The sequence below is a fragment of the Notamacropus eugenii genome, chromosome 4 (assembly GCF_028372415.1).
Source record: "Notamacropus eugenii isolate mMacEug1 chromosome 4, mMacEug1.pri_v2, whole genome shotgun sequence".
NCBI classification, from domain to species: domain Eukaryota; kingdom Metazoa; phylum Chordata; class Mammalia; order Diprotodontia; family Macropodidae; genus Notamacropus; species Notamacropus eugenii.
The window spans coordinates 78876580-78894624 of record NC_092875.1 but is presented as its reverse complement, the minus strand read 5'-3'; the positions used below and the strand labels follow the sequence as shown (position 1 = coordinate 78894624).

Sequence of the window (18045 nt, the reverse complement as noted above, 5' to 3'; positions counted from 1 at the left end):
GTTGTTGTTGGCTATTGCTTTGCAGAAGTGCGTACACCCATATTTATAGCTTCAAAAGATTTCAGATGCAGAGAACGATTAAACAAGCCTGTTAGGTTAGAACAGTGGGTATGAAATGAAGGTGAAGCAGCTTATATCTCTGAAGCATCTGAGCTCAAGAGGCCTAGAGCTGTGATGAAAGTCACTGCAAAGAGAAACCACTTTCCCATAGACAAGCCTGAGGATCTGCTGCATGACTGCTAGGTGCAGTGGCAAACCCTGAGAAACAAATTCAGCTCTTAACAAGGAAACTGTCTTATAAGGAAATCCTGAGGAAGTAGGCTACCACCTCCTGGAGAGGCCTCTGCTGAAGGGCCATGAAGTCCCCTGTCTTCCTGAGCAGGAAATGTCCATTAACAGAGATTCTTCAAACCCATAGTCTTAGAGCTGGAAGGGGACCTCAGAGTTCATCTGTTCCAACCCCCTCATTTTACCAATAAGAAAACTTGGACTCGAGGAGCTGATTTGAGCTTAGCTCAGTCTCCTGACTCTTAGCAGTCCAGTGTTACTTCTCCTTCAAGGGTGAAATTGTCCACAGGGTATTTTCATTTGTAGCACTCATTAAATTAAAAAGAGCAAGTATAGCAATGTTTAGATAGCACAGCAAGCAAATTGAGCCAGATTTGGGGTATATGGCATAGAGTTTGCCCTCCCTTCCCTTAGCTTTTGTGTATGAATGAGTTGTTGTTTCTGTTGTATTCCTCTCCCTAAATAATCTGGATGGTGGTTGTTCTGTTTTACTACCACTGACCTTGAAGGCCATAGAGGAAGGTACACTGGAGGAAATCGAGGAAGAAGTCCGGCAGAAGAAGTCATCTCGGAAGCGCAAACGGGACAGTGATGCTGGCTCTTCAACACCAACGACCAGCACTCGCAGCCGTGACAAGGATGATGATAGCAAAAAGCAAAAGAAACGTGGCAGACCCCCTGCTGAAAAACTCTCCCCCAACCCACCAAACCTCACCAAGAAGATGAAGAAGATTGTGGATGCTGTGATCAAATACAAAGACAGGTAAGTGAAGAAAGGGACAGAGCAGCCCCTTCACTCCGTGACTGGTGGCTTGGCTGTGAGCTGGAGGATGGGGTGTAGCCTGAGCCCAGTGGGTTTCACAGCTAAGACAGAGTGTCTTCACTTGTGCTGAAGGACAATTATTTTCTCTGTGCTTCCTTGATATTGCCAAAAAAAATAGGATAGAAGGGAAAGTCTCAATGTCCAGATTGCTATTCTGATTTATGCACAGTAGTTAAAAGTCTACATTATGTACCCCTTCTTGAGACAGGCACACAGATTCTAAATGGTGTAACGCTGAACAGGCCCTTTTACTAGGCATCTTCCCTCTCACATCTGGTTGCCAAAACCACTCCCTGCTATGCACCAGGACAAGCTTTTCCCTTTTGTATGTAGCTCTTTGCTGCCTCCTTAGTTTTCTGGCAAACTTTGTGGAGGGAGGCCAGGGGACCAATTAGGCTTTGATTTGCTACATATCTGCAGCCTTTCAATTTCATGTTTTCCCTAGGTGGTTACAGGCCCTCCTCATTTGAGACCCATTGCATTGAGTTATTTCTAGGGTGGTATGGTGTATCCTTGGATTTTCAGTTGAAGCATACCTCTGGATTAGAGGAGGTGTATTATCCACATTTGGAGGGGCTTAGGATTCTGTGTAAAACTGGAAAGTACAATAGGAAAAATTCTTACCTTGCTTTAGCCCCATTTGACTGCTTGGCCAGGCACAGCAGCCTCAGAAGGAGGTGCCTTTTTCTGATGTCTTGAGCACCATTTACAATCCCCAAACACCAGCAAAATGATAGCTAAAAAGGTGGAGGGAATAGGCCCCAAGAAATGGCAGTTTTAAAAGTAAAAAAATAATATGCAATGAAAGTTCAAATAGGCTCTATTCTTAAGCAAAGACAAGGTTCTCTCATTTGGTTTTGATTGATTAGCATTTTCTATTCTGTTACTTTCCTTTGGCCAGATTTGACAGCATAACTACAGGATATATACTGTAAACTGAGTCCATGCTACCCTATTGAAACAAAATGTCATTTGATAAATTCTTGTGTGGGTTTACCTTCCATAATTTTTAACAGATTTTGTAAGATGTGACAGGTGAGGGAAAGTTGCAGAAGTCTAGACATTATTATATCACTACAGAATATTATCATTGAGAGACCCTGGCTGCCATCTTACAATGGACATATTACTCCAAACATTTACATTTGGCAAAACTAATAATAACAGTAATAATAGTGTGCATTTCTTTATGGCTTTAAAATTTACAAAGCTCTTTTCTCACAATAATCCTGTAAATCAAACAGTATAAGTATTGTCACTGGTTTAAAGAGAACTAAACTGGGGCTTGCAGAGATGAAGTGATTTGCTAAGGGTCACACCACTAGGAAGTGTCAGAGAGTTTTGATCTAGACTCAGGTTTCATAACTCCACATCCAGCACTTTCTACTGTAGCACACCTCCTCTGCATCCATACCTCTTGTCATCTCCAATGGAATTCAATCCAGTGAGGTCAACGGTTCCTATGTAGGGATCTCTGCTAGGGAAAGAAGCAGTGAAAGAGAGGGGGAACCTCCTGGCTTTTCATGCTCCCAAGCTATGCCCATTGAATGCCTCTTTCTGGGAAGATGAGAAGTGTCGGGCTCACAGTGTGCCTTTGTAGGCTTCTTTCAAATACCCATGGAACCAAATGGAAGAACTGGCCTCTTGTATGTCTGTTTTCAGTAAATCCAAAAAGCCCAGGGGTTGAGGTTTACAGATAGTGACTGGAAGCAGAATCTTACCTTCTTTACTTGGAGGACACTGTGCAGAAGCACAGTAAAGAGGGATGATGTTAGAGAATGTTTTTCATTGAAATTCAAAATTCAGTAAAACACAGCTGCCAACCCTAGAGTGTTGGTTCCTTCAGAAGTGCTCACCAGAGCAGTGTTTCTATTTAGGAGAGTGAAGTGAGTGGTTGGAGCAGGTGGCCTTGAATGTACTTTCCCCATACTCACAGTAGTTATCTCTAAGTGTCTTGGCTCATTGTCAAAATGAGATGGACAGAATGAACAGGACTAAGAGCAGTGGGAGAGGTTGTTCAGAAGCAGAGTTTTGGCTTAGTGTGTGGCAGACCTTCCTAGTGATGAGTGCTGACCAGAGGTGGAATGAGCTGCCTCCCTGATCTCATTCTTTTGCTTAGAAAAATTCCTTAAGGAGAAGCTGTAGAGAAGACTCCTGCTCCAGGATAGGTTGGGCTAGACAGTGAGATCTTAGCCATTTCAGAGAGTCTGTGATTAGGACACAAACAATCTTCCCTGGGCTGGAGCAGCCCCATGTAACAACTCTTTTCTCTGCTATGCCTCCTTAGGCCCATTGACCTTTCGGGAATTGGTTTTTTGATGGTGAAACTAATCTATTCCATCTTTATCTTTCATGATTATTATTGGGTGTATTGGGTTCTTGTTATTTTCCCCTGGTAGCCACCTTTTAATTGGCAAACATTGGTAGAACACTTACTGTGTACTCAAATGTGCTCAGGGGACCTGGGACACTGACAAGTGTGCTGAATGGTGCCTGTCTTTGTGGAATATGCACATTAGAAATAATCACTATAGGGAGTGTGTGCCAAGGGAGATGTCACTGGGGTATTGGGAACAAGTATTTTCTGAGAGTTGGAAGGTGTGGATTCTTAGGCAAATCACTTTGCCTTTTCTGAGCCTCAGTTTCCTTGTAAGTGCAGAAATATGCTGATCATAAGTAGAATCATGACCAAGGGTCAAGAACTGGCGTAAGAGTTATTATTGGAAATTAAGTTAGAGATAGAAATTAATGATTAGGAGAGAAGCAAAGTGAGGGTTCCTCATAGCAAACTCAGCAAATGTGGACAGCCTTGGTGCTGTACTGGTGCTCACAGAATGTAATGAGGCCAAAAGGACATTGTCTGGACTACTCAGGAGCTCCTCTGTGGAAGTAGAACCTGAGGGAGGAGAAGGCACAGACAGAGTGCAGTCTATATTGTGCCAGAGGAAGGGACACACATCTTCCCCCACTTTCCCCCAACATATATCCATTCATTCATTCAGCATCATAAGTACATGCTAGGGCTGGCTAGGAATACAAAAAGAAAAGCAAGCTTCTACTTTCAGGGAGCCCATTGGGTAGAGTGGAAAATGTACACAGATTAAAAAGCACAGCATATGGAGGGGTGGGTGTGTGTCTTTGCACATACATATACATGTGCATACACATGTGGTAAGGAAGGCCTTAAAAATTGGGGAGATTAGGAAAGGCTTCTTGTGAGAAGCCTGGAACCAATGGATCATATGAATCAGACATAAGGGAATCCATGCTGGGGAAGGGCAAGGAGCATATACAAAGATCCAGAGTTGGATGATGCAACACAGGCAAGCTAGAACATAACATAGGTTAGAACGTAAAGTGAGTGAAGGAGAAGGCTAGAAACACAGGCTAGAGTCAGATTGTGAAGGGTTTTAAACAAAGGAGTTAGATACTTTATCTTCCAAGCAGAAAGGAGCCCCTGAAGTTGAGTACACAGTGCAGTGACATGATCATACCTTACTTTAAGAATATTGCTTTGGCAGCTGTCAAGGATAACTAAAAGAGGGAGAGAGGAGGCAGGGAAACCAATTAGAATTCTGGCCATTTGCAGTAGTCCAGCCAAGAATTGAAATGCCTGAACTCTGGTGATGATTGTGTAAGCATAAAAAAGGAGACTGGTGCAAGAAATCTTATAGTGGTAAAATGGACCGGACTTGTTTCCTGATTGGATATGAGGAGGGAGAAGAGTCCAGGATCATTCTTTATGATGTAAACCACAGGGTGACTAGAAAGAAGCAGATGTCAGAAAGTTGAGAAAATGGAATGTCTTGGGGGCAGATGTGTCCAAAATGGACTCCGATTGAATTTGAGATACATGCCTTCAGGCCCTGCAATCATGTTACAGAACTAGAATGTGGAAGACAGATGAAGGCTAGATCAAGGAATCATCTACAAAGAGAGGATGGCTTACACTCTCAATCTACAATGGTAGTGGAGATGATAACGTTTGTACTGCTTTCCTCATCAGCTTGTGAGGAAAGTGTAAACAGTAAAGTGCCACAGCTGGAGCCCTGAGCTGGGCATGTGTTGGCTTGATTTCAGTCCCAGGTCTTCCATTAACTTTCTGTGAAGTCTCAGGCCCTTCCCCTTTCTGGGCTCCTTTACTTCATACGTAAAATGTGGGAGTTACATTATTGTTATTTAAGTCCCTCGGTAAGACTGTATTTAGAACATGTACTGTTTCAGGAGAGTACTTGGAAATCGCTAACATCTGAGGGGACTTGGAGAGGTTTGCAGACAAGTCTCAGTACTAATCATGGTTTTGTTTCATTGCCTGAGAACTTCCCTTGGAGCTGCTAGGTAGCCCTGCACTGGTAGGACAGCCTGGTGTATGGGGCAGGAGGTACAAAGGCAAGAGGGTACTTTGTGCCAAGGAGGGTAAAAACAGTATCTCTTTATCACCAGTGAATGAGTGGCAGAAATTGTTTGAGGCTAAGATGCCTTCACCAAGGAGAAGGGATTCAAATAAGATCTGAAAAGATGGTTAGGATTTGGTGTCAGGAATTCAGTTCTGCAAACATCTAAGCACCTACCTACTACGGGCAAAGCATGCCTTGGATGCTAGGTGGGTGACATTCCCATAGGGTGGTCTAGTTGTTAGAGCACTGAACTAGGGAGTTGGGGAGACAAGTCAAAACCAGCCTCTGCCACCATGATCAGGTACAAATCACTTGAACTCTGAGCTTAAAGTTGGGTTCACATTTTCAGAAGGAAATCTAGAGTTGTAGTGAAGCCTACTTGGGATAATTTGTGTAAATATGTATACTATTCAATTATTTTTATTGGTCTTACCGTTTTTGATGAAATTTTTTTTAAATGGTCCTGGGAAAAGTTACTGTCCATCAGTATCCTTTTGAACTTTTGTTCAGATGTACTTTTTATACTTGGATATAAGCTAATCCTTCCTATACCTACTAAAAGTATCCTCAGTATAGCAGAAAAGATAGGATGATATATACCTCATCCTGTTCCATGTGATTTCCATCTCTCTTTGCCCGTATCTCTAGGCTTTGAAAGCCTCTTGTTCTATAGCGTTTGGAACTTGAATATCCAGTGTGATGAGGTCTATCTTAAAAGTTGTTCCTTAACTTCTCTCCAGGTGATTTTGGACAGTAGTTCAATCTCTGATAATAGTCTACAATATAGTGTATTGATTGAGTTCCCTAGGTTATTTTGAGATCCACATCTGTAGTTCCTAAGAGCTTCTGGTGTATAATTCTTGCCACTAGGTCACATTTTTCTAGGTGTTCATAAGGTAGTAGCACAAAATTTTTACAGCCAGCCATGATATTACATTGTCTCTACCATTTCCTTACATAATAATATGTTGTTGTTGTTACTACTATTACATACCATTCAAGTCATCATTTGGCCTATGTTTGAAGGCCTCCCATAGTAACCTATTTCATTTTTTTTTATATATAAATTCTTTCTTAACGTTGATATGAAACCTACATGCCTGATCTTCTGCATATTGGCCTTAGTTCTGCTCACTGATTACTTGGAATCAGATTGTGGGAGTTCTTTAATGCCAGGTTAAGGAATTTATATTTTATCCCAAGCTATCATGAAAGCTATCAAAGGTATGTGGTAAGGGAGTGACCTGGAGAGAGGGACACTTAGTAAGATTAGTAGTGTGTATACCTAATACATGGTAATCACTGAATTTTGGTTATATGGATTTCTGGGTTTTGAAAGTTTTCCCCAGGGCCAGGGAAAGGATTTCAGGGATTGCTTATGTTGGTGGCTCTATGAGCCCATCTGTGTAGACATTTCCTCCCAGGGCATAGGTCTCCATTCATCCTTCCATGCCTCTTTATCATGTGTGATTTTTATCCATACCTTTGTATAATTACTCCATTGAGGTTCTACATCCTCTGGTTCTTCTGACATTTTCTAGAGAGTAGTATGAGGCAGCTAGGTGGTACAGTGGATAGAGCACCAGTGCAAGAGTCAGGAGGACCTTAGTTCAAATCTCACCTCAGACACTTGACACTCACTAGCTGTGTGACCTTGGGCAAGTCACTTAACCCCAACTGCCTCATCCTGGGTCACCTCCAGTCATCCTGATGAATATCTGGTCGCTGGATTCAGATGACTCTGGAGGAGAAGTGAGGCTGGTGACCTGCACAGCCCTCCCTAACTCAAAACAAAGTCAAGTGCAAGTCATGTCATCATTTCTCTGATGGCATGATCTTCTTTGGCAACGAAGGACGAACACACACACACACAGAGTAGTGTAGCACTTGGGCTATCCGTTTGTCCTTCCTTGCTAAATGACTATCCCACTGCCTTTTCTGATTGTATCTTCCAATTTAACTTACAATGAAAATGTCAGTATAGATGTGGCTTAGTTCCTCTGTTAGTTTATCAGCTATCCTGAGAACCCCCTTTTGAGTATCAAGTCAAGTAAACGAGTATTTAGATTCAGGTTTATTAGATGATCTACAGCCTTTATGATTCTAACCACTGTCTGCCTCCTTTCCTGTTGTTGTCAAAGCAGAAGGAGAAAGGAGCCAAACTCCTAGTAACAAGATGCTCTGCAGTTAGTGATCATGGTCCTTGGCAGCAGTGTGTCTCAAGGCTTCTACTTCAATGCTTTTTTAGCTGGGTGTATTATCATGTACCAATTGGATGTGTGTGTGTTCGTCCTTCATTGCCGAAGAAGACCATGCCATCAGAGAACTGATGACATGGCTTGCACTTGACTTTGTTTTGAGTGAGGGAGGGCTGTGCAGGTCACCAGCCTCACTTCTCCTCCAGAGCCATCTGAATCCAGCGACCAGATATTCATCAGGATGACTGGAGGTGACCCAGGATGAGGCAGTTGGGGTTAAGTGACTTGCCCAAGGTCACACAGCTAGTGAGTGTCAAGTGTCTGAGGTGAGATTTGAACTAAGGTCCTCCTGACTCTTGCACTGGTGCTCTATCCACTGTACCACCTAGTTGCCCCAGAAGGGACCAATTGGATACACTTTTGAGGAACACAGGATAACTTCATATAGAAGTATCTGAGGAAGAAACCTAGGCTGGCAGTTCTGGGAGTTTCCCTGTTCTTTTTGTTCTAGTGTTGATTGGTTTCTGGGCAGGCTAATATTCTCATTCTCTGTCCTGTTGTTTACCTGCATGCATAATATCAATGTGAAGCCCCAAGGACTGCAGGGGCAAGAGGCAACTTGAAGGATTTCCGATTCCCTCCCTGTGGATAGTCCTGCTCCTAAGGCAGGTCGTAGCCACTTCCACACCTTAGTAAAAAGGTTTAATGAGTTAACCATGGCCAAAAAAGTCCATCGTGCTGGCCAACTCTGGTTTGAAGCTTCCCTTTACTTCAGCTGGGCTGGTTCTCAGAGAGCATATGACCTAATCACCCAGCCTAGGCCATCTTTATAGGCCCTACCTGCTTGGCCTTGGAGAATCCAGGCTTCTATTTACACTTTTCTGGGGTGGGGGAGAGAAACAGAGGGGGAAATGTAATGTTTGTTTCTTCCTACCCGTGATGAATAAAACCTTTAAGATGAAACACTGTGGGATATCATTTTGAATGTGGAAAGGTCAGGTATGCGCTTGTGCAACCGGCAGGTTTCAATTCAAGATTCTCTGTTGTCTCAGAGTATTATCTTTCTTTTCTGTATCCTGAGTGTACTCTCTCATAGACATAAACAAACCCCATGCACCTCCAAGGGGCACTGTGGTCTGCCTTGATGGCTCATGGACCTCATCAACCTGCCCTTGAGTTAGGGACTGACTGAGATGGGTTCCTGTGGACACACAGCAGCAGGAGCCAGTATCATTACCTCCATTTTTACAGCTGAAACTGAGGCTCAGGAAGAGGAAATGACTTGCCCTTGGTCCCAAAGCTAGAAGGGGTTGGAGCAGCTCCTTGGGATGTAGGGGACGCTGGCCTCAGCATCCAGTCCTCCATGCATTTCCTGTAGAGATTAGGAATCAGGAGCTTACTACCCTGCCCTGCCCTGCCAAAAATATGCAGGACAGAGAAGCATGAGAGCAAGTCTTAAGGGGGTAGAGTTGAAAAGAAGTTGAAAACAGCTACTTCCTGAGCCTGTGACCTGGAATTCCACATAGATCCTGAAAGTGCCCTTCGCTATTGGAAGGTAAGACTTTACATTTATCTGAATTCAGAATCATCCAATTCTATCTTAACTCATTTCCACAACCTATTCCTAATGATCTGATGTTTTGTAGCAAAGCTGCCTCCCTCTGCAGCCCACCTGCCACCTCCTTTGTGGCTAGGCTGGGGCCTGGGGCCCGCCAGGCAGTCCAGCAGTCACTGAACAGTTGTCTTTGAGGTAGTGTAGTATTGGAAGCAGCCCACTAAACTGCTCTTTATTTTTGTTTCTTATTTCTCCCTGCAGCAGAATGACGAGCAGTGTATAATGTGTAGAAGCTTCTCCACACTAGCCCAAAACAACATGACTTATAACTGTTGAACTATGGAAGAGCCATTTCCAAATGCACCATATTGTTAAAATGGCCAGACTTGTCCTCACGTGTAAGAAATGTTCTACAAACATTAAAAAATCCTTCTTGGCCAAAAGTGAAAAGGACCTTATTGAAGTTCAGTATGGTCTAATTCTCCTTCCATCTCCTGTGACATCAACATCATCTTCAGCCAAACAGCTACAACTCATGAAGAGTCATAGCAGCTGCCCCCTTTGAAGGCAGGATTCCCTTCTCGCCCTTCCCCAGGGATCCAGCAGCCCTTGTTCTGAGCTATTGCAAGAGTCATATTGTCTGCTAGCAAACCATTGTTAGCAGCTGAAAATACGGCTAAACTACATAAGACTGAGACCAGAAGGTGGCGATCTCTAACCAAATATCTTTCAGACTGGAAGCATGAACCTTCTTAAGACAATTGGAAGTACCAGCAAACTGCTCATGGACAGACCCGGGGATAAAGAAGCCAGAGCGTATTTCAGGAACAGCCCAGCTTTTCTGTTTTCTCATAGGAGCTTTGATCACTACAGAACATACTGACTGAAAAACACGGGATTGTCTACTAGACCAAGGCCTGATGAAGCCCTGGCCTTGTTAACTGAAGATGTAGGAAATGTAAAGCAAGTCAGGGTCCCTGTTGGGCAGGAAGCCTATTGTGGCCTTTGTACATGTCCTTATGGCATATGAGTCGGAAACTTGACAAATGAGCCAAGGAATGTGGCACCGTGGGGCCCCTGCTCTTTCTGTAGCTGCTAACTCAGAAGCAGGCACAAAAGATGACAAGCTTACAACACCTAGATGACAGGACAGTCCGGTAGGGCAGAGAGGCACTGGAGAAGGCTTCCAGCATCTTTAGGAAGCAATTAATAGTTGAGGATACTAAACTATAAGTCTAAGGAACACTAGACAGGATGTTCAGCCACAGAATGCCCTGCATTGTCTAAAGCAGTGGCTTCCTCTGAATCAGATGATGCCCTCTGGCCAGAGAGCCCAGACAAAAGCGACTGTTTGCTGAGAATTTAAGGCAGTATGACTCCAGTGGAAAAGAGAGGACTTGGCCACAGAAGACTTGGGTTTGCATTCTGTTCTTGACCTTATTGTACAGTAAGGTCATCACTGAACTCTTCACCCTCTCCACTTTTGTCATCTAACGGACGGAAAAGGCTCCTAGATTTTGAGAACTAGAAGGGAACATGAAGAGATCCCCTTGCCAGACCTCTTAGTTTACAAATGAGGACCTTCAGCCCCAGAGTGGATGGGCTGGAACTCACAGTAACACTCACCCTCAAGCCTCAGACCAACTTTCTTGGTCTGAAGATCAAATGCAAGAAAATGTAGGTATGTGAACCTTTTAAAGCATTCTATAAATGTAAGTTATTTCAGTTTATGTACAAAAGACAATCACATGAAAGAATTTATTACAGAATGGAAAGAATTTTGTTAACATGCTGCTGTAAATGGTATATGAACTTAGTGGACAGTACTGTTGCATTGTAAGTAACGAAGAATGTGAGTGATTCAGAGAAAGATTTATGTGAACTGATTCCTAGTAAAGAGAGTGGACCCAGGAGAGCAATGTTACACGAGGACTACAGTCAAGTGAACAACGAAGACCACTCTAGAAGGGGGTCCAGATTCAAACACCTGCAGTAATAACCCACATCAGTTACCTCTGACTGAAGCTCAGACACGTTAACTTGCTCACCACCGGGACGGGATGGACATACTCGGCCACTCAGTCACTAATCGGGCAGTTTGATTTAACTGCGTTTTTGTTTTTTTAATCTCTCTTTTGTAAGAGATGGTTCTATGTGGGAGGAGGGTTTTTGTTGGGGAATGATTGTTGTATCAGAAACAAACTACGTCGAAAAAAATCATTTTTTTTCTAAGATTTTATGAAGAAATGTAAAGATTTTTATTGTCAATACAAGCTGCTGTAAATCTCATTTCCAAGATTTGGAGCAGTAAGGAAGGGCAACACACGTAAGCTAAATCACTGCAAATCACTTAGTCCACCTTCCTCATTTCACAGAGGAAGAAACTGAGGCCCAAAGAAGGGACAAAGTATGGCAGCATCAGCAGTCAACCAGCCCCTCTCTTATGTTCTTCCTACTCTTGTGAATTTCACATGTAAGTCATTGCAGCCTTAGAGAGGAAGCCTTAGCACAGTGACCAGGAAGCTAGACTGAGTCAGGAAAACCTGTGTTCAGGTGTGTGACACTGGACAAGTCACTTAACTGCTCTCTTCCTCAGTTTTCCCGTCTGCACAATGAGATAGATCGTATTTGCCCCATATGCTTGTTGTGAGGATGAAGTGAGATAAAATATGTGCACCACCTTAGGAACCTTAAAGCATGGCTGCTGTTATTATTTGGAAAGGACTGTTTTACTGGTAAGGGAAACTGAGGCTAGGAAAGGCTGACAGATTTTGCAAGAAGCCATACCTCTTCAAATAATTGGCCTGGGTGTACTGCTTGGCATAGTGTGTGTAAGCAGGGCCTTTGTACTACATGTAGCTTCTGATTCTTTTTGTTTCTCACCTGTAACTGAAGCAAATGAAAGCAATTTGTCTGTGTTGGGAAGTAAGTTCCTCTTAAGTCAAGAAATAAAAACACGAAACAGTAGAGGAATTTGTCTCAGTCTGGGCATACCTTCAATTTACTCGAAGTCCAGGGAAAAGCTTCAGAAGTAGCTGCTGCTAGCATCTTATAAAGTGACTCTGAGGAGCCTGGGTGTAATCAGTGAGTTTGGAAAGTTAGTGTATTATGAAAATCCATGCCTTCTGTGGAACTGAGCGCTTGCTGTAGCCTTCCTGATGCTGGACAGGATCCAGTGCCCTTAGAATGCAAAACTGCCTTGTTTTACTCTAATGGTGTCCTATGTTAACACTTTGTTGTTTGCCTGCTTCTCCTAAACTGACAGAAACTGCAAGATATTCAGTTCTGTGGAAGTCTAGCCACTGGTACCTTCGTTTGTAACAAAAAATAAAAATATTCAAAAGCTAAATGCATTATTGAGTTTCTAATTTTTGTTTGAATAAATCATATACTTTTTATTTAATATTCCAAATTCAAACAAAATGAACTCTGCCTGTGTTGTCTTAAAATCATAATCTGTGAGAGGGCTAATATGCCCGAGTGTACATATTTCCTCTTTTCCCACTCTGTGGCCCATCCCACTGTCTCTTGCCCCAATGACTTCAGAATATACGGACATACTTTATTTTTCCTCCAGCAGCATCAGGTTTCTGCCATATTCTCTTCTCTGCTTTAGTGCTATTGACTGAGCTCAGGTCCTGCCTCCCCTTCCCCTCTGGTTCACATAGGCCACACCTGTGAAACCCCTGGTATCATGGTGATCCTTTTGTTTGTTTTGTGGAGCTTGTGCTCCCCAGGAGGGGCTCTGGTGGGGAGGGGGAAGGCCAGCTTTGGGGTGGGTGCCTGACTGTGCCCATAGTTCATGCTTGGTGGGTGTGTGTCCCCTTGTTTTGTAGTAGTAGTGGACGCCAGCTGAGCGAGGTATTCATTCAGCTTCCTTCCCGCAAAGAGCTGCCAGAGTACTATGAGCTCATCCGAAAACCTGTGGACTTCAAGAAAATAAAGGTAAGCATTGCCTTCTTTGTGGGCTAGAAGTTCTCAGGCTTCTTAATGAAACATTTTAAAAATGGCCTGTGTGGATGTCATGCTTATCCCTATCCCCCAGTCTTGCTCATGCTGCTTGTTTGACTAGCAAACCTTTATATCTTGGATCGTGCAAGGTCACTTCAGGGGATCTCAGCCTGATGGGCAAAGACTTCAGAATGGTCTGAATTGAATGGAGGTTTGTTTCTTCCCATGGCTGACAATCATGTAGAACATAGTACTATGGAACATGCTGGGATGAGACCCAGTTTAAACCCTATGAAATACTAGCATGACTAAGTTTTTCAACAGGACAGTTAATCTTTTAATAGAGTAGATTGTATATAGGACAATCCTTGGGAAAGGGGTGATTTTCTATAGTTTAAATCTTTTTATTATATACTACCTGACCCTATCCCCACTCCCTTCTTTCCCAGGAACGGATCCGGAACCACAAGTACCGAAGCCTCAATGATCTAGAGAAGGATGTAATGCTGCTGTGTCAGAATGCCCAGACTTTCAACCTAGAAGGCTCCCTGGTAAGGACCCAGCACAACTCCCCAGAAGGGGACAGCTAGGAGAGCCCACCCCCAGTTTCAGATGCCAAAACTGCCTTCTTCCCTCCGTCTGCCAACAATTGAGGCCAACCATGGCAGTGTTTTTAACACTTTTCTTTTTGGTCTCTTGGTCATCTGTAGGGCTGATGTTATCTATGCCCAAGAGAGAGGACCCCACTCATTAAATCTAGGCCATTTGCCACTGATCTCTCAGAAAATAGCTTTCATACTACTGAAGTGACTCACTTCACATGGTGGATATGCTTCTAAAAAGCTGTCTGTAAATCAAATACGTCCACATACAGTAGGAGAATTCTCTTTACAAATACATATTCCCAGTTGTGTCCCCTCCCCCATGAATTCTTTTATAATGTTATTTCCTCTTCCCCAACACCGCCGTGTTGATGGATGTTGTGACTTCATCTAGATTTGTTCAGTCTCAGGCTCATTGTCTTTCCCATCTTCCAAACTTCCCTTAGATCTATGAAGATTCAATCGTCCTCCAGTCTGTTTTCACAAGTGTGAGACAGAAAATTGAGAAAGAGGATGATAGCGAAGGAGAAGAAAGTGAAGAGGAAGAAGAAGGAGAAGAGGAAGGATCTGAATCTGAGTGTAAGTCTTCCCTGAGGCCTCCTGGGACCTAGGGGTGACAGCTTCCTAAGAGAAACTTGAATTGCTCCTGGGAAAACAGAGAGACAGGCACTCCTTCTGCAGAGGGAGAAACCTGGAGAGCAGTTGGTGTCTGCACAGGGATGAGCCACATTAGATTCCATGTCCTGTGTCACTAGCTATGGGGAGCACAGGCTCTCCTCTTTTCTGATATAGCTTGGCACCAAGTTGGGGGTCCTAGGGAGGTTGCTTGGGGTACCATGTGTCTTGCAGGCCCATTTGCTACCACGTTATCTATATCAGGAGGTGGGTGAGGCCCAGAGAGGAAGAGGAATCCCAGAGAAGGATTCAGGGATGACTGAAAACTGGGGAAAGATGTGAGCGCAAGAGGCACTCGGTGACCCCCAAGCCCAGAGCCATTCTCTCCCCTTTGGTCCTCCTCAGAGCCCAGCCCTAACCCTAACCCCCACAATCTCACACTCTCTCTCTACCTTTTCAGCTCGCTCAGTCAAAGTGAAGATTAAACTTGGCCGAAAAGAGAAAGCCCAAGAGCGGTTAAAGGGCCGAAGGCGCCCCAGTCGGGGATCCCGGGCCAAACCAGTAGTGAGCGACGATGACAGTGAAGAAGAACAGGAGGAGGTAAAGGCAGGAGGGAACTGCGGGGGGAGGAGCTTATTTCCAAAAGATAAAACTTGTAGAGTTCTGTCTAGCCTAGCCATGAGATAGACACAGCAGGGGCCCCCAAGAGTCAGCCAGACCCCACTTTGGTGATGCTTCCACTGAAGCCTTTTCCTCTCAGCTGCACTCTTTTCAAACTCATATTCAAACTCATTACTGGCTCATGGGTTAAAGCCAGAAGAAACCTTTCAGGTCACCTAGTCCTCCCTGTCACTTTACAAGCAACGAAACTGAGGACCACTTTCCCAAGGACATGAACAGGCAGTAAGAGAGAGGGGTGGAAAGTAAATGCTGATAATAGGCCACTTTTAACAGGGGTGAAAATCAAGTACCTAAAATTTAAAGTTATCCTATAAACAAGATTCCCTCCCCCTTCGACAAACATTTATTATGAGTAAGAATCTGGGCCCTTCCTAGTATGGGCTGTGGTTACTAAACAGGAGTAACTTTCACATTCTGTAGTGTAGGATCTTACAACTGGAAAGGGCCTTGGACATCATCACATAGGGCAGCAGCAAAGCTGTGGCATCTTCTGTGCCTGGAGCTTAGAATGACTACAGTAAGCACAGAGCTCTGTAGTGAGGAGGAGCAAGGGCCACTGGCCTCCTGCATGTCTTCTCTCCTCTACCACCTCCTCATTTGCCAGACAGTGCTCATATAAATACAAAGAATGCAGTAAGCCCCATTCCCAAGGTAATGGACTACCCCACATTACCATATTGGGACACCTGATTGGAGCTGGTCCTAGGACCATTTCTGGCAAAGATGAGCAGAGGCAGCTATGATGAACCTCACTGATGTCAACATCCCCTAGTTTTTTCTTGATTTATTCTTATTTAAGCCTCTTTGTCCCTCTTTTCAGTTCCTACAGAGTAAGTTTCCTACCTTCCCCACTATTCCAGGCTAAGATTTCCTGTTATGTCCTCCTAGTTTGCATTATCCATGCTGATGATGTCATTACATGCAAAGGGTCTTTAAAATACAAACCTTAAGAGCTAAAGCAGCTGATTATTGTGTCAAGCCGAGACTAGGTCGCTGAGAAGAGCCAAGAGCCTCTGATGAAGGTAGCAACCCCTGTTGAATAAGGAAGCTTTTAGGATAAGAATCTCAGGTGCTGGACCTTAGCATGTATATGTCACAGACCTGAACTTCAACTGATCTTCAGGGAATGGTGATTAGCAGACAATTAGGTTCCTAATTATCCAATCTGTGGTTATGTCCTAATGCACAACCAGTTTTTAGTCTAGCCTCTGTATTTCTGCCTCCCATGAATATGCGTGCTAAATATGATGGCCCATGCCACAGAGGTGTAAGACACCTACCTTTGTGAACTCCTGTCTGGTATCTGAGGTGATCATCTCAGGGTGCCTGAGCTCAAACAAGCATTTGTACCCTTCAGCAGGGATTAGCCAAGTGTTTCCTACCATTGGGTTTGATAGTGACAGAGAATTGATGCTATGAAGACATAACCTGGCCCATTTCCCTTGATGGATAGGCTGGTGCGGTGGCATCTCGTTTAATGACAAGAGCACTGACGTGTAGTCACAGAGCCTGGATCTGAATCCTGACCACTCTTTAAATGAAGACATGGGATTAGATAACATTCAGGTCCCTTCCAACCACAGGAATGATGCAGTAGCATGAGCCTCCCGCGCCTCCTTGCTGGCACGCCTGTGCTCTCACCCAGCCTTCTTTGTGCCTTCCTTTTTAGGACCGTTCTGGAAGTGGGAGTGAAGAAGACTAAGCCGGACATTCCACGGTGTAGACCCCAAGAGTCCCTCTTCCTTTAGCTGTAACGGGTAGCAACAAATGTAGTATCCGACTTCAGTAAACTGTATAAAAATTTCCCATATTTATACTGCAGAGAAGATGTAGGACTGTTTGTGTCTTGCCTTGTCCTGACATCAGTAGCGTTTGTAACAGCATTAACTGTTTAAAAAGGAAAAAAAAGAATTATGAATTGGGGAACACTTGATATCTATTTTTCTTTTTCTGGCAGTACTGTTTCATTTGCAGTATTGAATCACTGTAGTTTAAACTGTGGATGCATGTGTGTAGCCGTCCACTACTAGTACTGTATTTTATTCAACAGGTCAAAGTCACCAGGTGCCACCTGTCCACCGGGGACACTGGCCCTCGTGAGTGTGTGTGTGTCAGCGTCACTGGATTTCAGACAGTAATAAATTAAATAAAAAAGACTCTCTGGTGAACTTATTATCTTCACAATATTCACGTGTTGTGATCATTTCTGTAACTCTCCAGTTTCTGATGATTTATGAGAACCACCCCCTCCACTCTGCTCCATGGTCCCCAGCCTGGTTCCTAATGTGAAAAACAAGCCATACTTCCTGAGGTCTTAGTCACAAGCTGAAGACCTTGAGCTTGGAGGGAGACCCACTGCCTGACCAGGAGGATAATATTCCTGGCCCAGCAATGCCTGATGGGAGTCCAACCTCTGCCTGAGTGAGAATCTTCTCTACTTCCTGTAAGCACATGGTCATCAAGTCTCCATTTGACCACACAGGTGACTGTTCTATGTCCAGTGTAGTGCCCTTCAATCCAAAGCATTGGTCACTTTGGCCCTTCCCAAAGTAGAGAAGCAGCTTCTTAGGATCTCTCCCCACCCTCCAACTGGTATTTACCTACCAACTTTAGGTCTTGGGAGAGTCATAAGATCAAGGGTTTCGAACTCAGAAGTCAGCCTTTCGGGATATATTTTCTTGCTGTAGACTCAACATCCTTTAAGATCCTGGAACCTCCATCCAGATATATTGATCCAGGACACTTCTGCCCACTCAAAACTGGTAGTGAAAAATGGGGCTGTACTTGACATGTTCCCTTCATTGCCCCCTTTGTAATAATGGTCACAAGGAGTCATGCTTCATGAGGCACACATAGTTGCTAGACTAGGAATGAGGACAGTGCCAAGCCCCAGGTATTAAGGATAGAAAGGATGGCTGTGCATATCTGGATGGAG

The 18045-nt window shown here is 44.0% G+C and overlaps 1 protein-coding gene across 14 annotated transcripts in view; it reads left to right on the top strand.

Annotated features, from left to right (window-relative positions):
* SMARCA4 (SWI/SNF related BAF chromatin remodeling complex subunit ATPase 4) overlaps nt 1–17296 on the top strand; it is a 128145-nt gene extending 110849 nt beyond the window's left edge. For 10 of the 14 annotated variants that reach the window (XM_072602324.1, XM_072602323.1, XM_072602333.1 and 7 more), the window contains 6 exons: nt 798–1051; nt 13098–13206; nt 13662–13763; nt 14261–14393; nt 14890–15029; nt 16780–17296. In XM_072602324.1, coding sequence (XP_072458425.1) covers nt 798–1051; nt 13098–13206; nt 13662–13763; nt 14261–14393; nt 14890–15029; nt 16780–16812 — 771 coding nt within the window. In that variant the 3' untranslated portion in view covers nt 16813–17296. Of the gene's footprint in view, nt 1–797; nt 1052–9522; nt 9767–13097; nt 13207–13661; nt 13764–14260; nt 14394–14889; nt 15030–16779 lie in introns of those variants that run through there. The other 4 variants (XM_072602331.1, XM_072602327.1, XM_072602325.1 and 1 more) reach the window with 2 other exon arrangements.
* The last annotated feature ends 749 nt before the right edge of the window (nt 17297–18045 follow it).